This window comes from Osmia bicornis, chromosome 4 (genome assembly GCF_907164935.1).
Source record: "Osmia bicornis bicornis chromosome 4, iOsmBic2.1, whole genome shotgun sequence".
NCBI lineage: Eukaryota > Metazoa > Arthropoda > Insecta > Hymenoptera > Megachilidae > Osmia > Osmia bicornis.
In genome coordinates this window covers 4,973,400-4,995,607 of record NC_060219.1, presented here as the reverse complement: position 1 = coordinate 4,995,607, position 22,208 = coordinate 4,973,400, and the positions used below count along the sequence as shown (strand labels likewise).

The 22,208-nt window shown below is 35.5% G+C and overlaps 1 protein-coding gene across 1 annotated transcript in view; it reads left to right on the top strand.

The window, feature by feature from the left end:
• The window catches only part of LOC114879675 (LON peptidase N-terminal domain and RING finger protein 3), a 43,514-nt gene extending 22,105 nt beyond the window's left edge, over window positions 1-21,409 (top strand). Inside the window, exons 2-9 of the mRNA XM_029194842.2 lie at window positions 6,548-6,666; window positions 7,701-7,823; window positions 13,696-13,890; window positions 14,993-15,092; window positions 15,272-15,471; window positions 17,134-17,435; window positions 18,146-18,353; window positions 18,531-21,409. Coding sequence (XP_029050675.1) covers window positions 6,548-6,666; window positions 7,701-7,823; window positions 13,696-13,890; window positions 14,993-15,092; window positions 15,272-15,471; window positions 17,134-17,435; window positions 18,146-18,353; window positions 18,531-18,893 — 1,610 coding nt within the window. The 3' untranslated portion in view covers window positions 18,894-21,409. The remainder of the gene's footprint in view (window positions 1-6,547; window positions 6,667-7,700; window positions 7,824-13,695; window positions 13,891-14,992; window positions 15,093-15,271; window positions 15,472-17,133; window positions 17,436-18,145; window positions 18,354-18,530) is intronic.
• The last annotated feature ends 799 nt before the right edge of the window (window positions 21,410-22,208 follow it).

The window sequence follows — 22,208 nt, the reverse complement described above, 5'->3', positions numbered from 1 at the left end:
GTAAAATCAGCAACGGCAGCAGCAGCAGCATCATTGACCACGTGGCCGAGCTGTGTGCGTCGCGTAACAGCAGCAGCAGCACGGGCCGAATCTATTTGGTTGTAGAGATCGGCCGGCCGATTACGTAACGATAGATTTATATAAATGGTTACGTTGACACTAGAGCCCCGGCCGAGCTGCCTCGGGCATAGTTATATTATCTAACGAGGAGCAGCACTCGGAGGTACGCCCGGTACATCGATGTTCCGTTTCGAGAAAATTGCCGTCGCTACGATCGCGAACGTTACGACGCGATGGTAGGATATTTGAATCAGCAACACGGCTCGCGTGAATTTTTCCAAAGGAAGAAAGTAAGGCGGGAAAAATCGATCGGCTGGAAAACGTGTGCGATTTCGTCGGCTCCGGTTTGCATGCGCGACACTTTCGCCTGGTGATACGCAGGCGCGCAGGGTCGACGTTTCTGTCAATTACATAATAAAAAGCGTTATGTAAGGACGAGCCGCTACGCACAAAATGTAGTCACTGCGCGCGGCAACATTCAAACGAAATTAATCAGTTTGATCTTATTGTTATAGCGGCGGATACGTGGCGCGGGGTGCGCACGAATTATAGCCGATGTACACGATGCGAGAGACCCTCGAATGTTACTCGCATGCGGGCGAGAATCGGTTTCCAACGCGTTGGAAATTTGACGAATTCTCGTGCGCGACTCGCACGAGAATGAATTCGGAAAGAACGAACAGACTCCATTTTATAAGCACTGAGCTCGAATGAAACGCGTTGATACATCCGATTTATACCTCGAACCGTGTCAACACCTTCGCGTATGCAAGTTTCGAGATGCGATCCACGAATGCTCTTCACGAACGAGATTTCTCGCACTGTGTACATCGGCCATAATTTTCATAATATTAATATTAAAAGTAATTAAAAAATAAAATATAACTGAAAAATATGAAAAATTTTCTTATGAAAACTTAATTTGATCGCGAAAGTACAAAGAACTCTTACAGACTGTCGCAACTTCTATGAATTTTAAAAACAAAGGAGAACATCCTCATTAAAATCTCACCCACTATTATGTTAGATTTCAAATCTTCGATCACGCTTCAGGAAGTCATCATCGATAGGAAGTAATTCAGCCAACAAAGAAATTACACGACCTTCGGGTCAATTTACAATGTTGCAAAAATAACGTATCAGCTCTTTTATTCATTTTTTCTTTCAATGATATTCGCGTTGAAAGACGATTTTTGAAGTCGTCGGTCGAAAGCACGTCCCGTTTGAGAAGACGGCGGGCTTATTGCATTTACATTTCCCTGACTGTCGGCTATCGTGCTCGTCGATTGCTTCCAAGAAGTGGAGAACACTGCACCTGAAGTGGCACCGTCAAGGAGGCCGGGAGAGTAGGTCAGAGACAGCCAGGAAACTCGATCGAACGAAAGCATCAGCGGGGCAGTACTTGACCGTGAAAAATTCTCGCGTGTACGTGTATGTGCACCGCGAAATGGCGAAGAGACCGGTCACTGGTTACATGCGCGTTGCTTTCTTGCCTCGGAGAAAGCAGCCTTCCCTGTTTCTTCACCTAATGCGCGTGAGAATAATAATTACCTTGGCGATTCGAGGACAATCGAAGAGAAAATTAATTTTCTTCATTACAAAACAATTTTTATAATACATTCTATGCGAGATAGACTAAAAAATGTATTATAATCTATAGTATTTTCAATTTTTGATCATAGTTATTGTGACTAAGCTAATTTAAAGAAGAAAACGTTAATGAAGGAATTGAAAATAGAGTATGAATAGTGAAGGATGTTTATCGATGAATTTTTGAAAATATTACGGTCTTACGTAGAAATAAATTGTGTTATGGTTACACAAGCTGTCAGGGTTATTTCAGTGGCAAACGTAATGACGCAAAGTAGAATTCAATTTATAAAACGATCAGAAGACATCCAATCGTAGCCGACTAACGTATCGCTTATTATACCTGTAAAGTGTCGTTACATAATGTTACCGTTTACAACGAGCCCGACACGCTGGTGAAACGTGTCAGCTGGCGATAAACAATGATTTCCGTGCTCCGCTTCGAGGAATCGTACGGTCATGCTACTTTTTCGTTCCGTTCATCGTTCATTTCTACGCGTCTTCGTTATGTCAATTATATTTAAATATTCATCAAAATTAAATTTTAGTTATGTTTTAAAGTCAAATGTTTCTTTTTAAAAGAACGATGGTATACGTGCTATTGGTCAAAAACATGAAACCACCTGTCGATAATGACGTAAAATGCTTGCATTTTTTTACTTTCTTGCTTTCTAATGGGTTTTATTTATAAAACATAATTTTTAAATATTGTTTTAGTAAATAAAAATTATAATTCATAACACTTTCATAAGTCGACGTGTAGTCTGCAACAGTTAATTTACGGAATCAGAAATAGCAAAATTAGTGAAAGCAATAAAACGTTTAAAAGTTTTCTCAGGGGCACAACTAAAATCGTTTATTAGGAGGTCAACAAATTTTTTTTTATATTGACCTTTTCCTAGTTACGCTACTGCGCTTTTCAAATTCTTGTCATAAGTTTTGAAGTGCTGCAACTTCTTAATACACCGAATAAGCAAATTAAAGAGATTAACTGTTTATATTTGGTTAAGAATTAGAATCAGTTGCAGGTAGTAAATTGTATACACTGAAATTATCTTGTGTACATACTCATGCGAGTATGCCATAAAATATAATTTCGAATAAAATGATCCTACACTTTCCAATTTTATTTAAAAAAAATTTAGAAATTCTCAGAAAATTTTAATTCCATTTAAAAACCACAAATTCTTTCAATGAAGATTAAGGAAGCTCATGAGCAAATTTAAAAATGTTTATGATTCTCAAAGTTAACTAGTGATTTGAATAAACCTTTCTCTTCTTTTTAGAAACAGTGCATGTTGTTGTAATTATTTCGGCAATTGTTGATAATCTTAAAAATCTTGGCAATCTAGATCATTCTCGAGATATTACTTATATCAATATTTGAATGAGCAAGCATCAGCTATTATAAAATAAGATTATGAATCATTATCAAAGTCACTTTACATGCATTCTTCTTTGCTTATTCGGTGCCTTTATATAATCAACATGTAAAACTTTTTAACCATTGCATCATTATCTATTATCTTTTACTTGAAATTTGCATAACAAAGAAAAAGATTACTGATACATTCAATATTTGAATAAAAAATCTGCAACAATTGAGCAGCTTAGAAATTTGCGTTTTAATCGAATGCCCATCGTTGGTGAAACTTTCCCAAGGTTTGCGGCAGCATCGTTGCGTAAGGGGAGACGCCGTTACAAGCGTCGCAATTATTTTGGCCCGCGTTTGCCGCAAAAGCGTCTGGGAAGCGACACGGTGGACGCGTTCCTCTTCTACGCTGCGAGCTGCTTGACGATTTGGCGAGCTGACTCGGTGCGATTGCTACCCGTATGCAGAACACGCGTGTACCGCGTCGCTTGATTTCCGAGGATGATGCAAACGTTAGCATACGGGAAGAAATACGCGAGAACGCTTTGGCAGGCGTCGCGTCAAGGGACGCTGCCGTCCCGGCGCTAGTTCCACCAGTCGACACGTGGACCATTATTGATCGTTGCCAGAACAGCAGGGAATATAAGTATGCACGGTGCAGGCTGTTGATACCTTGCACCCTCTCCTGCTATTTTAAGTCTCGGCTTTTTCTCATATCATGCAGGATGTTTATTGTATTTTATATTCATGATACATAAATTATTCTATTATTAAATATTAATCTCCGAACTCACATTAAAGAGGTAAATACATGCTTGAAAAGTATTAGGCGCACAAATTAATTCGCTACTATTCCTTTTTATTTTTAAATAATTACAGTAACTCTAATTATATTTTCGCGCCACTTTTTAAATTCGCAGAAGCGCGGGAAAATATTGAAACATGGATAAGTTCTAGTTTTTTCGTGCATACAGCAGGTAGTTGCGTAGAAAGTGGATGAAACGGTGAACAGGGATAGGGAATCATGAGAGGAACGTCTTGCACTCGTCTCTCGACACAGTGGTGCAGCTGCTTCGGGCGACGCGACGCGACGCATCGTCGTTGGATCGAATGGACGTCAGCCGTTCCGGCGCAAACAGCCAAGCGTTACGTAAAGGTCGGTCACCCGGCCGCGCACTTCATCGTCGTGCTGTCGTTGCTACTGCTACTGCTGTTGTTGCTCGCCGGTTGAGGTATAGCGGTCCGTTAACTCCGCTTCTCGAACTCGACCTTTATCTCTTTCTCACGCCTCCTCCTCGTTCTTCCTCGGTCTCTCTCCTTTCGATTTCCTCCTCCTGCGATCGCTTCGTCAAGCATCGAATCGATGACTCTTCGTGTACTGCACTCTTTACACTGCAACGACTATGCGTTGCGATTATGCGTTTTGTTTCCTTCAGGAAATTCATTTTTTGGTAAACGAAGAAGAGTTCTGAGTGGATCGAGGACCATTTCAATTATTCAGTCACTCTTCAGGGCTTTGCAAAAGGGACGTAATTTATTCTACGTTATATAATTTCCTCTGATTTCGTTGCTTTTTAAAAGTCATGCCACAGTTTAATATTACCATCAGTTAACGGCACTTTCAGCAGCATTCTTCTTTTCAACAAGCTGCGTTTTTTTGCAGCATTCATCGAAGATCGATATCGAACGTCGATTTGTCGACACGGAATGTTTCGATCAACTTTAAACGAAATTATCCGGTTGTAATAACAGCATTTCTTTCGATATCCCGTTTCAATTATACGCGAACGTCTCATTAATTCTCTGCATTCCCCGGGCTCTTCTTATTTCTTCCTGTCACTGGTTTCTTTCAGCATCGAAGCTGTTTTCACGCTTCGATTCTAGCTTTACGAGAGACGTTTCTCCTTGCACGATTGCCCCGTGATAAATCGATCATTGTTTTTCTTTTCCATCATTAATTTCTTCCGGTATTTTCTGAATTATGCTTTCTTAACGCACTTTTTTTTATCACTAATAAAGATTGGATGATGTTTAAAAAAAATAAATATGAACATTAAGAAGAAAAATTGAGTACTAAATATAAATTAAAAAAATGAAATTATTAAAATTAAATTGAATTAAATTATTATAAACAAAAATTATTACTACCCTTGAAAATAGTATAATTTTTGTAAATAAATTTTTAAAATATTTCCACAAATAGTGGAGATATTTAGGTGTTCCGTTTCACGTAATTCACTCTGTACGTTGAATCATGGTTTCCACGTTCGTGACTGCGGTCATTATTACAAATGATCATCGTAAAAGAAAAAAGTTACGGTGCGTTGCAGCTAGCGTGATTTGGACAGTTGCATCGGCCGATGCAGGCGAGACTATATCCTGGCATTGTGAGCAATGTCATTGCCTCCGTGGCTAGAGGCCCTTGCTTGGTCGAGGACGAATTTCCGGCACGCGCTATCACCACCGCCAATGCCAACTCGAACCGATTCATCGCGCTCCATTTGTCAACGTTTAACGAACCGATTCCTGGTAAATTTTTCACCACATTTCGCGAACAATCTATGATAATTCATTTTGTTTACTCGTAATCAAGTCAGACTTTTTCAAGGAAAATAGTAATCCGAAAATAAAATCTCAATTAATATTTACTTTAGTATTCAATAATACAATAAACTGAAGTTTGATATTTGAAAGCCACTAGAAACTTTTTAAAGAATCATAAGTGTCTTTCAAAATCACCCATCAATTAATATTCCATTTGAAAAACAAATCCTTTTTCATCCTCAACATTGAAACACCGTCATTCGCTCAAGCATCTAAATGCTGTGCAGTCAGTTGAACACAGAGAACGAGAACCATTCAATTCTGCTCTCCGGCCTTTTATGTAAGCCAATTAATTTGTGCAGTTTAATTCGAGCATGCTAATTGCAAGCTTTCCTTCGCTGAGATCGTTGTGCATTCTGTTGCACTGGATGTCTGAAGTATTCAGTATTCATTTTATCGAAGGTCGTACTTGATGAAAGAAAAAATTATCATATTCAGTATACAATAGAAGCGCAACTACTGGGGAAGAGGAGGGGGGCAGAAGAGTCAATTAATCTCCCTGTTAAGAAATTGAAATATTTTTGAAAATTTCAAAACATGTCACGAATAAATAAAAATGAAGAAAATTAGATTTAATGTTATTACGATACTAATTTTTCCCACTCACCCCTTCAATCGGGTAATTATAGATACTCTAGCATACAATATGTATGTAACCTCTACGTTTACGTTATACGATTGTAGATTGTACCACAGAAACTGCTTCGAGTACTATTTGTTTCCGAAAAACTGATAATCTCCAAAGTATCAGTCCTACTTTAGAATTCGTTGGCCCGTTACATGAAATCTTTCCCTCAATTTAATCAGAGAGAAAGAAGGTTTTCGTTAAAACCCTAGGGACTCCGTTTCTGCCAAGAAAACTCCCCAACGAAGACAATATTCTACCCAGATGCTTTACAGCCGTGTGTTTTCCTGTTTCAGCGCCAAACAGCCCACTCCATCTTAGCAACAGGGCTCATGTCTTGCTCCTGTTGAATAGGCCTCAAGCTTCCCTTACGGACGCTGACCATGCTGTTAGGCTACGACCAGATTATGGAAAGGTAAGAAATTTATTTTTATTCTAACTTATTTCTTTCCACCCAACGTTTCACACGATCAATAAAAATTTCGTCACATATTAATTGTTCTGGTACTTACATTTATTGCGTTGTGATTTTCTTAATTGAGGCATTTAGATATGAAGGTGTGCAAGTGACATATTTAAAAGTTTTCTTATTAGAAATAGTAACAGTTAGTTAAATCATTGAATAGAATGTTATAAAAAACAACATTTTCAATTAAACTTCAGATATTTTTTGGTTTATCACTGTTAGTAAACATTATCTCAAATATTGTAAAAATGAGAGGACAGTAAATTATGTTGTGTAGAAGTGAATGTTCAGCCTTTTAACTGAGGATGACGAATTAACTCGTCATAGAAAAAATTTTTTACATGGAAACTGTGGCGTATGAGATAACATGTTTCTCTTACTTGGCACGTTGTTCAATCAGATGTTTGGCGACGTGTTGTTCCTCCACCCTTACCCAATCTTGATCCAAACCCACCCAAACCACGGTGACGTGTTATCCCTAGCCTAGATCTGGAAGGTGGATTAGATCTCTATTCCAAAAAGAGATTTCCTTGTCGAAAGATGAGACGAATGGGACTGTTTCTCTGACAGTAGAATTCTATAGAGCTATAAATATAAAAGAAAAAGGAATCAGTATCTTTATTCATGGATAAAACTTACAATAGAATGATTCTGCAAGAATTTACTTTTTTTTTATCGTCTTTCATTTATTTATCACATAGTATTCGCAAAACTCAACATATAAACTAACTGACAAAAGTTCAGATACGTCGCTTATATTAATGACGTATGATTTGGTAACATTATGAATCATTTTATGATAACACTGTACGCAACAATTAAAACGTCGAATAATGTAAACGAACAGTTTCCATTAAATAACCAATCAGTATAATTAAGTTTTTTAATTTCTAAATTGTTAAACTTTCGATTTATTACCTTTAACACCATTTCATGAAATTAATCACCATTCATGTTTTAATTGCCACGTTATTCGTCAACAGGGTCATTACAGGCGAGGGATGGCTTTGTCTGCGTTGGGCAGACACGAAGAAGCGTTATTTGCCCTTTGCATTAGTGTGGCCATTGACAAGAATCCTCAAGCTGTTCGTCACGACTTAATCAAGGTAAATTAATTTTTATATCTAATTGTAACCCCTCAAGTCGGTATAACATACACGTATACAATATTGAACATGGAAGCTCCGCGAGAAAAGTAGCAATGTGCCAGGCTTCCAGAATTATGATGTAGGAGAGAGGGCACTATATAGGTATGTATATCTTTATGGCCTCCCTCCAAAATTTTTTAATATTTATTAATTACGAATTATATTATTTTGATTCGAAATCACTTTTAATGTTAATATCATCAAAATTAATATGTTTGGAATTCTTGCTGCCCTTATATAGCCATTTTCTCTAGAGAAACCTACTTTGTTTCTTACTGTACGTTAGTATAAAATCATTACTTCTGACGTTTTTCATTTTTTTTTATTTTTGTATAATTATTTTACTTAACAATTGCAAGAGGTTAATAATATAACCTCGGCGTAAAGAATATCGCAAATATGTCATAATAATTAATTTAAATCATTTGAAAGTTCCAAATATAGTAGTAAAATAAGCATCTGTCTAAAGATCTTCTTCAAATAAAATCGATTATTTCATTTGCAAGTAACTTCCTTCCGGTATAGGATAGAATCATCGTTGAAGAACGATCTGTCAACGTTTATTTTCTATTTTAATGTCGTTTCGAGCGATGCACCAGTCGAGTGCATGTAAACGAACGGTACAAACGAGCGTAAGAGCGATCAAGATATTGTAGCGGAGTCACGAACATATACAAAAGAAATGAATGTCTGTACGCGACGGCATTTCCGGTACGGCTGCTAGTGGTATAGCTTAACGACTCGCTATGATAGTCGTCAGGTGAGTGACCCGCGCCTGGGCAATGATAACCACTCACCAGTAGTGATGGGATTGATACGATAGATACTGATGATACTCAAACAATTTAATACCTAAATGTTCCCAAAGAATCTTCGATCACTCAAATATTCCTATTTTTGTTTATACCTTGTAAAATTGTAGAGTATCTTAACAGTATGATACAATTTTCTGCTTTTGCTATATTTTTAAATCGTTAGGGTAAAAACCCTTTACAGATTAATATTTGTATCTTGAAAATTACAGATAAATTGCTACTCTTATTTTTTAAAGTTTGATATCTATAAGCTCAAAACACACGTAGAATTTAATTCGATAATTTTATTAACAATAATAATCAGGGGTGTTTGTATTCAAATAATACGACATCTAGTTATTTTATTTTATTCCATTTTTTTAAACTGTGAAATTATAATAGTCTAAAAAATAGAAAATTCATGGCTCACATAGAGTTCATATGGATTTCAAGGGCAAAAACAAACAAAAAAAGTTGCGTGGTACGTATACGTTTGACTAGTTACGAAAGAGTTAAATCGAAACTTCGTATAACAATTTGTAATATATCTTCCAATCATTTCAATTAACCGAGCGGAACGTTTAATTAGTGAAATGGTTTTTAATCGGACACAATGACAATTTATGTCCTTTGTTCATCGATATAATTGTTTGATAAGTGAGTCCAAACCATTGATTTAAATTACACAATAATTGAATTAAGATTCATTTAAAACATTAATGATGTACAGTAGCGAACAAAGCAAGCTTCAGTAGGAAACCTACGATCCTCGATACTGTACATTCGTTATATAAAATGAATAGTAACTAGTTTGGTAAAAAAGCAAGAGATTAGTATCTGGAAGAAATTACAAATAGTACCTATATTATATCTAACAATATAACGGACTAGATTGTTCGTAACAGAGTCACCTTTGCCTGTAAAAAGTCGTACGTTCCACTGGGAATCAGAGAGTTAATTAAATCCGATTAAATCTGATTCTGCGAGAAACAGTCGTGACGAGCGTAATGATTATACAGTGTGGTATTAGCGGAAGACCTCGCGGAGCTTACTATCCCTTTAGGCAGACTTCAAGACAAATCGTTTCTTTTTATTTTCACAAGAATATTATCAATTACTATAAAATAATTAAGAGTGTGGAATGGTTGAAAACCGCGTATATTACATTTATTCGTTAATGAAGCGACTTCAAAACGTTGAAGGTCTGCAATTATACGACATAAAAGTATCGTAAAATATTACTTATTCCATATTAATTTAAAACTTACAATTTGCAGAGAATTATTGCATACGTGCACCATTTATTGGTGTTTTTAGATCAAGTTGACTGCTGTTCAAATAATCCCCTTATCGATTAATATGTAATAAACAGTAATACCAGCCATTTTCTATTAAAATCATTAATGAATCAAATTTACATAGAATAAGTATTAATTTTCGGAACTTTTGAAATCGATTACTATTTGCTATTATCGATAACCAGTCATTTTGAATTAAGAATATTAATAAAACATTTATGTAATAATTTTCATCAAACTTTAAGCTGCAAATTGATATAGAATAAGTCTCGTTTCACAATACTTTTCTGTCATAAAACTGTGTTGGACTTTTAATGTTTCGAAATCCACACCATTCGGTATGCAATAACCTAATAATAAACTGGTGAGCGAGCGTTAGACAGCTCCTACGCGTGAAAAATGGAAAAGGGGAGAAAAAATGAATTTATTTCCTTGTTGACCTCTCTACACGATATCAATCGATCGTGCGTTCGAATAAGGCTCCAGGTGAGTGACCCAAGGCTAGTCCGCATCGAAGGCAAGGCCAGTAGTAATTACACGCAGCTCGACACTCGTTCGGCTCTTTAAATTGTAGTTATCGTTTCTCCATTTCTTAAATGTACACTGCTGGACAAAATTATGAAACATCTTGAAATTTACTACTATAAGAACGTAATATTGTAATTCTATTAAACAGTATTACATGTGAAATAGGATCAATTATCTTTATCTCAATATCTTCATAAATGCATGAAATAATATAACAAATGTTTAATTTAAAGAAAAATAATACAATTTCATTTGGACAAAATTATATGGTGTATATTATCATTAGGAATTAAATAATGGTGGCACATTTCTACGAAGTGGATCTTCTTTTATTTTGTACTACCTTGATCGTTCGATTAGGCAGACGTTTATATAAGTTTTTTATGTAACTCTCGTCTAAGTCCACTCATGCAAGTAAAATCGCTTCATTAATATTATTATGCTTCTTGCTACCTTCGCATACCTTTTTGCCAAGTCTTTGAATAAAAATGATAAAATTGTACTTAAAATACAACAAATGAGATCTTGTTTCTTAAATATCGGTTGCAAATTATATAATGATCGTGGATACACATTGAACGTGAGTAATTATAAAAGTTTATGATGAAAGAACTAATTACCTATTTCACGTAGAAGGAAAATCCTATTATAATGTTGATTCAAGTTAAATTAATAAATATTCAAAATGATGATAGATGATGGTTGAGAACAAGTACACGACCACAAAGGATTAATTTTTTCAGTACTCATTAAAATAATAATATGAAAACTTGTTAACTTATATTGTCAACTTGTTGATTTACATTCTTACAGTATATTACAAATAATATTTGTTACATTTTTTAAATATACGGACTAAACACCGAAAGTGGTATCATTTACTTTAAAAGTATGTACAGTACTGAGCATGGTAGGCTTCTTTAGTGTAAATGTCGATGTGCCCTGGTTTGCCCCCTCCACAGGCTCCTGTCCCTCCTCACAGGTGGCCCTCGAGAATATGACCATGTAATATCGATTTTAATATCGTCAAAACTATGATTCTGAGAATTTCTGCTTCTTCTATAACGCTAATTTCCCTAGGGAAACTTACTTTGCTCGATGCTGTACATCCACAGTGATTATCGTTAAACTATTTCTACTCTATATTCTGATATACGATAAGAATTTCGTCTAACAAAAGAAATGAGAGAAACTGATGGTCGAAGTATTCGGTAAATCGGCAAAGCGAAGATCGAGGATCAGAATCCGACGAGCATAACGAATCGAAGAGGCACGGCAAATCGAATTCCGAATGGTGATTATGCAACGGAGACGTTGCTGGAATCATTGACGCAAGCTGCACCGGTACTTATGTAAGATCGAGCAATCATTCTTTTTCGCATTACCAAAGGGGGACCGCAACATAAAAAGCCCTCGCGCATTTGTCTTCCGCTTTCTTTCAACGAAAATTGTTTCATCGTGGCCGGATATGCGACCTGAAACCCCGGAAATTGCACAAGTTTCCGCAAAATTTCGCGAATCTTCTCCGTTTTTTCTCTCTTTTGTTTATGGTCTTTCGTTCGGGTTTCTCTCTTTCGGCGTGGAAAATGGAAGTTAACGACCGTGGATCGTTTCGAAACAGCATTTTACGCACAACGCCATTTTCTTTAAACGTGAGAATCTCGGTCGAGCGAGAAGATACACCGCGTCTGATAAATGAATATTGTAACGCAAAATAGAGGTATTCAAAGGTGAACGTTTTGAAAGATTGTTTTATTAGGAAACCACGTTTCGGACAGATAAGTCGGTACGACGTGAGGAAGACGTTTGATTTATAGAACTTTTTTATCAAAAGATTCTTAGGTGTGCATATATGCAATTCTTTCCTTATTTATTTTAATCAAACATAGATGATAAATTTCCAATTCTATACATTTTTATAATTCATTGTTATTATAAGAAGGTAATTGCAATACAAATGAAATTGATTTTAATTTAAAATGCACGTTTATTTAAAAAAATGCATTTTTCTCTTCAACTTAAATATCAAGCGAATAATTATGATAGCTCAAGAACCCATAATTTATCAGCTAAATATTCAAATGTTGTATAAAAATATAAATATAGCTCAGAAAAAAAATCTTTTGAACTATTTATGAATCACCTTAGCAGCGTTATGTATCTCATCCTGCATAGAAATATAGTACGTTGATAATAAACTACTGTGGAATTATTAACGAGCAACATCAACAGTACAGTAATAATCCTATACAAATTACCGATGTGTAAACAGCTCAAGATTGCAGTACGTATTGCACAAATACCAAGCTAAATAACAATAAATCACGCTCGATTCCTTGGTTGATCTTTAAACGTCGCCTCGCAAGACGTTCGAAATGTCACGAAATGTCTCCACCTAGCCTACGATGAATCTCCTTACAATGCGCTATTGCACTCGAGCAGTAAACAACGTAGTAATTACAAGAGTACCGTGGTCACGATTTTTCCTCGCCGAACCGAGGCGAACGTAAATCCTACTTACAAGGATTTACAGGCTGCATTTGCATCTAACATCGTCGGCTAACAAAGAGGTGCCTCTATTGGGTTAATGCAATGTTAACGCAAATCTTTGGTGACGAAATGGGACAGGTTATATTACAACTAAAATGGTAAACGATGTAAGTGGTAAAAGCGAAAATTTTCAGTGAAAATAAAAACTGGAACATTTACCACCTTTGCTATTGAACATTAAAAGTATATGCAAAGCCGAAAACAGTGTTTTCGAAAATGTAGATTCGCGAGAAAATTTCGGGTACCCGATACTCGGGTCGGGTCTGCACATCTATTGACCATCGACCACAAGAAAACTCGCGGGGCGCCACAGAATCAAGAAAGGGTGCTACGATAACATCGATTGACCCCTTGATATTAGACCAGCCTAATTAGTAAATGTGACCGCTTCTACTAATCAGATTGTGTTATTCTTATGAAACTTCTTGTGATCGGTGAACAGTTTCGAAAACCTGACCCGAACAATGCAAGCTCGACCCGAGTATAGGGTATCCGAAATTTTCAAGTTCTCTTACGTCCTTAGTTACTAATTATTAATTACGTATAATCGTTTGGCATAGCCGATGATGGTTTTACAACAAGTGACTATAATCGCTCATAACATCGAAAGGGTTAATATTGATATGTTCTGAAAAGTATTCTTTTGTTAATTGTCTTCAGATGCTGTACAAAGTGCTGTCGTCCGGTCATCGTTGTTACAGTCTGTCATCGCGCACCCCTTACAATTTAACGGAAGGAGTGTCACGCGTGAGGAGTCGTCATCAGTTGTTGAGCCTGAAGAGGAATCGACGAGTGGCTTTGCATGGTTCAGACTGCGAGGACAATAGTAGCGGCGGTGAAGAGGAGTACACTCAGGTAAGAAATTAATTTTTTGAAGGTTTTGAGAGTGACTTATTATTCGAAAAAAAAAGAAAAAATATAAATAAAAGCCTTAATTTAAAATAGAAGAATTGTAGAAGGATTTTTCTCTTCAAATCACTACACTCTCTGTGACTATAATTTCTAATCGTATAATTAATAACTGAAAGACAAGAAAGCAAGAATTGATGTTCAATCTATTTTATACTTTTGTTCGGCATATAGTAATTACCACAACGTCAGTGATTACTGTGTACCTTCAATAATTATTTTACTCTTTTAATCCTTCGCGTATCACGATTAATTATTTTGTTTTCACGGATGAGAACAGCGTGGCTGTTCGATTTCAGTTGTAGCGTAACGACGCGTCAGTTCTTGCCGCGAAAAGCGCATAATCAACAATTAATTTGCAATTACTATACATTGATAAGAAATATGGATATCGTAGAGATAATAAGCGCTTGGGCAGCTAGAACTTATATAAACCTGATGTTTCAATTACTGTTGATTTCGTGGTTGGGATAAGCTGCAGGTGTTTGATAACAAGTAATCATTCGAACCGCTTAATTACAAATCTCTTCGTTAACAAGGCTTTGAATTTTCTTACTGTTATTGTTATCGAAGATGCATCCTATTTTTCTTCATTTTCTTTTATCGTATTTTATGTTGGAAATAATACTATTTACATTGTTCCTCAATATGAAAATTTCTCTTTTAAAATTTCACTGAAATTTTCAAAATTCTTATACTAAGAAATTAGTATCAATTTGCCAATTTAATTTATTCTCATATTTAATAAGACACAAAAAGTAAAGAAAACATATAAACATGTTTTTATATCATAATTATTTCATGACATTGTAAGTAGCTATAAGAAACATAAAAAAAAAGATAAAGAAAAAATCTTGGAATTGGATTCCGAACAGATTCCTGAGTTGCTGATTAATTGATTCATTAAACGTTACGCAATTATTCAGTGTTCTTGCTGTAAATAAAGATGAATTGTATTTCAAAGAAAAGGAGCTCTAATCGTGTCAATCCCAATAATTTAAGATTAAAGTTCGCGCTTAATCCAATTATGCTTGTTGATTCATTGCAGACTGTTAGTAGGAGACTTCTATCAACCACAGTACCACAAAACAACACGAAGTTACAGGATGGTCTGGATCGTCTCTATCAAGACATAGAAAAATTGAAAAGTAAGATTCGTTGATTATAATTTTAAACAAATTTTCACTAAATTTCTCTTTGAAAAAAGTCTCTAGGAATCGTAGTTAGAATTTGAATAAGGTTGTCAGAATTTAGTTAATTCTGAATTTTAATAATGAATTTTAAAAGCATTTCAATTTTATATTAATTATAACATTGATTTTTGCAGGACTCGAAGCAAGGCCTGCAGAAATACTTTTTCCTCCTCTTCCCGGTGGCACAGCTGGTGAATTGGATTGTATTCTATGCTGTCGACTTTTATGGAAACCCGTAACTACACCATGTGGTCACACGTATTGTTGGATGTGCTTGGATCGTTGTTTGGATTACTCCTCCGCTTGTCCTTTATGCGTCACGTCCCTCGCCGACGTAAGTAATGCTTTAATGATTTTTTTAAATGAAAGAATTTCAATTAAAAATAATAATATAAATTAAATAGAAAATTAAAAAAAATCGTTTGAAATTTGATTATTTCATCAGAGTGATTAATTTTACCAAGTAATGTACAAACCAAACTCAGATTTTCGCAAAGTTGTCGTAAGATGTCGTAAGGTGTCAAGTTACACAAGATAGATTCCTGAATTTGTTTAACAGATATATAGCTGTTTGCAATCGTAAAATTTACGATTTACAGTCTGCTTTTTATCGCGAGCTTATGTAAGCTCGAACTGGCTGTCGCGTGGAAATGCAAACGAAAAAGACGAAGAAGAAGAATGTTTCGGGCTTTTATCAGACTTCTGTTCGTGATAACAACGACAAGCATTTGAATATCTACTGTGAACAACCATTCAAAAGGAAATAAGTATCTCTAGTGTAATCAGTAAGAACAGGTGCACACAGAAGACTGTCAGGAAACTTGATTTGATTTTCTGTATTCTCTGTCACAAACTCTGATAAATATGCGATGCATGTTTTAGATTTGAAATTCAATCTATTCACCTAATCAAACATACAATTTCTAAGTATAAAAAAATAAGTTTGCGATAAAAATAAAAGAAAAAAGGGCTTCGAGTTCCTTCCTTTGATTATAATAACCAAGATTATTAATTAATTTTGTCAAAATAAATTGATACAATTTATTTGACATAGTACAAAAAAATCAGGCACTCATAATTTAAACAAATAATAAAAATTTTAATAAACATTTCTTGATAAAACCTTCCACTGTTTTTGATGTGGATATTATACCATTAAATTGTCAATCGTAACATTCTAACTGTTTCCCCTTAAAATATCACATTTTTTATGTGCCAATTTCTTCAAGTGTCAGGTATTAAATTTTCCCATTATTCTCTCGGCCAAGAATTCTTTGAAACATGTCTAGTTTGTCACAAGCTATTAAACATGAACTACGCGAACAGACAACACCTGCTCATAAATGAGACATAATGCTTCCTAGCGGTTAACGATACTGCAGATTGAAATGATTGTTTGCGGTCGTCATGATCGCCGTTAGAAGCTTCCGTGTTCGTGGCATCATTATCAATTGTCTCGACGAACGTGGTTGTTAATAACATTAACTAAATTTTGCGGCTCCTTGTATTGTTAATAACTCCCTTCTCCCTAGATCGCATTATATTATAGTTGTATAATATTAACTTATAAAATGAAACACTGAAATAAAATTGCAATTTTTTATAATAAACAATTAAGTTTCTCTCTTGGGGTTTTAACAATAATTTCATTATAATTTTTTCATAATTACGAACGTTCCTTAATTAAATTGAAGAAGAGACGAAGATCGCGATAGGGTTAACTATAATTCTAATTATCACAAACCTAAAAAATGTAAAGTTTTTCAGAAGTTTTAAATTTGTTACCAAAAGAAATGAAAATACGTAACCAGGCACAAGCTGCTGAAACGTCCGATTTATTATTGGTATATACCACTCTGGAAAGTTGACTTCGAAAGAAGCTTTCATGAAAGATGAAGCGAGAATTTGTTCATGAATCGCAAACTGCGGGATCGAAAACTCTTAAGAAGGAGGAGGCGGCTTCCAGTCGATTTAACAGAATGTCCTTTGCTTGCAGTATCTGGCCAGCAGCCAGAAGACGGTGACAGACTTCGTGGAGAGGGCTTTGAAAACCGTGGCTCCCGCGGAATATGCCTCCAGGGCGACCAGCCACCGATTAGAATTGGTCCAAGGACTAGGGCTGTTGGGAAGCGAGGAGATCGCGGTTTTCGTTTGCACAACAGCATTCCCCTGTGTCGCCTGTCCCTTGTTCGTCTATGAACCAAGATATAGGCTGATGGTGAGGAGATGCGTGGAAAGCGGTGTTCGTCAATTCGGCATCGCGGCCTGTCTGAACAGAGAAGCAACGGGGACGAAAAGGTAATTAATTTGCATTAACGAAGAATGTTAACCAATTACATTGGTTAATTTGGACCTTCTTCTATAAAGTGGGCTAGATCCTTTAGAAATTTCGACGTTCTAACATTTTGGAACTCTAAAATCTTGAAATTATGAAATTTTGGAATTTTGGAATCTTAAAATTTTAGAATAGTGAAGGTTCACATTTTTTAGGAGGGATCAGCCCTAATTTTTAAGGGGACCAGGCCCATCTTCACCCCTACTTAGTCCTTTGAATGTGATGTAGTACTCTAGAAACATGTTCGACACGTATTTTTAACGGCAAAGATTTATTATTTGAAAGTGAAAACAACCCTTAACTATTTCAGCAGTAAATAATTCTTGAAAATGTATGGATTTATGTAGTACTATTGTTATACGTGGTTGGAATACTTTTATCGAGTAGCTCTTAATTAGCGTGAAATATAAATAACTTTCAACAGACGAGAAAATAATTATGTACACGTTAAACAGATGTCTAGTGGCTACGTAAAGCTTGTTTAGTCTGCGGTACACGAAGTATTCATTGTCCAAATATTTCACATTAACACATTGAATTTTACGGTTAGTCAATGTTACAACACTTTCTGCTCTGGCTTATAAATTAATTGTTACCTTTCACAAATCCTAGGATAATAATAAAAATAAAATTAATTTATTTGAAATAAAAATGAAGTTTGGTTCATTTTCAGATACGCGGAGTATGGCACCATGCTTGAAATCCGGGACAGAGTCTTACTGAAAGACGGTTGCAGTATCCTTAGCACAGTAGGGGGAAGAAGATTCAGAGTTCTTTCTGGGGGCGAGAGGGATGGTTACGACACGGCTCAAGTTGAATTCCTCAGGGACACAATGGTACACGAAGACCAATTGTTGAACCTCTTAGAACTGCATGACAAGGTAAACGATTATGAATCTACAAACTTCATTGTAATAAATTCATTATATCTCTTTTGTTTCTTTCTCCTTGAAGCGAAACTAATCATGCTTGAAATTGTTCATTTTTTCATCGATCTTTTTATATTGGACTTGGTACATTCCAAATGTTCTACAGAAAAAACAAACGAATGTTTACAGGTGAGAACGAAAGGGAGAAAATGGTGGGACACGGTACCATCGTCGCAGCAAACCGAAATACAACGGGTATTCGGTCGAATGCCAGAGACAGAAGAAGATTGGCCTCGTTTACCAGACGGTCCATCGTGGACATGGTGGTTGCTGGCCATTCTTCCTTTGGGTCCGCAGTTGCAAGTGGGAATTCTCGGTACAACGAGCCTAGAAAAAAGGTTGAGGGCGATCGAGAAGACCCTCGATCACATGGAGCAGAGGCAACTGACAGTCGCTCCTGCACCCTCGGAGGAAACGACCACTTCCTCGAGCATTTGTCGAGACGAGGGTGGTATAACCGACACCACGGTTTCCATGGTTCAACAGACTTAAATGGAAACGATCGAAGAAAGAGGACGATCCTTTCAGGCCATTTTTCTCGTGCTGAACTAAAGGGATTTCGATTTTCACTCGATGTACAAAGTACTTGCAGAGTAGCTTATCGAAGATTACTACTTTTTACTCGATATTTAATATACACCCGGAGACCAGCGGAGGAAAACCGATCGATTGGGTTTTCTTAACTGCATCGGTTTCCTAATTTCTTTCTTATACTTAATCCTGTTAGTTACGTTTTAACTCGAGTACTATTTCTCTCTTTCTTATTTGGTACTCGTTAAACTTACTCAGCCGAGCGCCTTATCGATGAAACGATGATGCTTTGCAAGGATAACCGGATAGAGAGAAAAATGTGATTTCTTCGTAGAAAAATTTTAGACGGTATGAACGATGTGTATTTGAAAATTGATTTCATCATACAGTCACATCTATCTATAAATTTCAGAAATTTAATTTTCACAGCAAAACTAAAGCAACCGGTAATAATATAATTAATTTGTTCTTGGGTGTTCCCTATATCCCTTGCTTGTAATTTTTCCCTCTTTTCTTTTTTTTTCTATTTTGTTTTTAATGATTTTTTAACAATCATGGCATCTATAATGCATTTTATTCAAAATCCTCTGACTTTTCAGGACGATTTTTATAATTTCTAGTAATATTACAAATTTATAACGCCCCACGCTGTCTGTCCTCTTCTGAATATAACAAAATCAAATCCTAGAAGCAATCATTTATTAGTATATATCTAACTCGCGAATAACGTGTCATCTACCAGTGTTCCTATACTGTGGCAGCGGAGAGATAGTGTGGGTTGATTCATAAACTTTGCAATCAACGTTTCTAATTTACTAAAGGTCGAGACGGTGCGGCGTTTTAGGAATGAGATTATGAAGAAATTTTGATTTGGTTGTGAAATCTTGAAAAACTTACCTGCTTTTAACCCATGGGTTGCGGAGGGAGCCCTAATTATAATTTCATTTTGTATTTTTTACTCATATTTTTTATTTTTTAAACTTTACATTATTTCTCTGAAAATTATTCTTCCAATATATGAAACTCTTTCATTTAAAAATTAACTTAGTATCTTTGTATACCCCTGGTAATTTCAGTCACGACTGGCCCTGGTTCCCTTCTGTTCGAGGGTTAAATAACTTTCTCGAATAAACTTAACTTAATCCAATTAAACTTAATTTTATCTAAAATTTATATTTTTTATTTATTTTTATCCAAAAATAAGGACAAAGCAACTTAATTTTATCTAAAATTAAGTTTGAACTGTGCTTATTTCCATGACCCCCCGTCCGAGGGTTTGAACGGCTTGATATTGATTTACTGATTTATTGAGATTATTGTCAGTATTCAAATACACACGTTTCATATTTGATGATCTCGACTGTCGTCGGCTAGAATACAGATTATCTATACACGACCAAAATAGGGATAGAGTCACATATCCGAGACAAGAAGGTATCGTTTGCCTCGGTAAGGCGTCACGGCCTTCTTCGCGCTGTTGCAATACGCAAATCTGTTCTTCCAGATATAATATTATATATACATATATCTATATGTATACACACACATTTATGTATACACGTACAGGAGCATATTATGCGTTGCAATCAGAGGTACGCACGTCGTCGTTGTCGTCGTCGTCGTCGTCGTTACGCTTATGTTGATCGTATCCGACGAAACTTTTTACCTGTCGAGACGGATCACGCGGTTATACATACATATAATATACTCATAACGATGGTACAACCATGAGGAACGATGCGTTTGTCACGAGTGTGCCGAGTACAAAAGGTTTATGGGATATAAATGTGTAGAAGATGGTTAGCTCCATTGTGCTGGGAACACGTTTTAGCTCGTTCGAGGTCGGTGATTTGGTAATTCTGATACGCAGTCATAAGTATTCGTTTTCATTTCGAAACAAAAATTAATCATTTGCACTGAAACGTCGTGCGATACCTATTTATATTTAATTTAGGTGATTTCAGTATTGGGTCCTCTTTATTTATTAATCTAATACCAATAGTATGAGATTAATAATTAAATTCACAATCTTTACACTTTTTTTTCTTTTACAGAATTATTTAATAACAATTTTCAATCAAAGCAAGCAATTTGTGGTAATTTTTACATCTTTTTAAAAGTAAACTTTGAATAGTTTTTATGCAGAAGTAGCTGTCAACCTGATACGAATTTTCTTATTTGTTTAATATAACAATTAAAAACCATAAAATAATATCTTGACGCGTTTCAAATTACGAATCACCGATGTAGATCGATAAATATAGCGATCGAAGTAGATCTAGAAGATGTTAAGAGAGGAAGGAACGTTCGAATTTTCGCTCAGCTTTCTCATAATCGACCATGATAGTCAAAAAGGAATTATGCAACAACGATCAGTTTACGTGGCAAAACGTTCTTGACGTGGGCACGAAACTCAATTTTTTATACTGTTTGGCCTGTATTCAGAACGCTCTAATAAAACAAACTATACTTCTTTACGTTCCTTCGCTACGTACAATAACACGAAGTTGATTCGTATTGTTTCTTCCGTTACGTTGAATAACAGAATCGGCAATCAGACACATAGTAGAATCTGATGGAAAGTTGAACGATTTGAATCGAGTTGATTCAGGTATACAAGCAATCATAAAATTAATAATTTGGTAATTATGTAGAATAGGTTACATTTTATTCATTCAATAATCTTCATATATACGTATTATAAAAGCAATTGGTCTAAATAATTTAACATGTACAATGAGTCTCATCGAATTTGCCGCGACAGATTTGCCACTCAGCAAAGGCTTCTTTGTACAATTCATATTTTCTATATTTTACGACAATTCCTGTTATTATTGTGTTTAAACAGCGTCGAATTAAAGGGAAATCAGAGGTTGGCTACAGCCCTCTGCCCCATTTTGTAGGGGATCCCATTATAAGCCTTTCAATTTACTATATTAGATAATATTAAATGAAATTTTGTTTACCGTTGCCATTTTTCTTTACAATTAAATATTATTTAATTTTATTTGGAATAAATTTCTATTTTTAAACCAAGGGGACTCTCGACTGTTTAATAGTTTAGGGCCTCAAAAATCTTAATTAGGTCCTGGGTCTAAAAATCCCAATTTAATAATTATATTACTGTATGTAAATCATTTACGGCCGTATTACAATAATATATTATGAAATCAAGATAATTAAAATTAATGCGATGTATCCTGTTCCACATAATTACCAATGATGCCTAATCGTTATTAGAGATTTTACATTTGTAATGATATTCGCATCGACCAA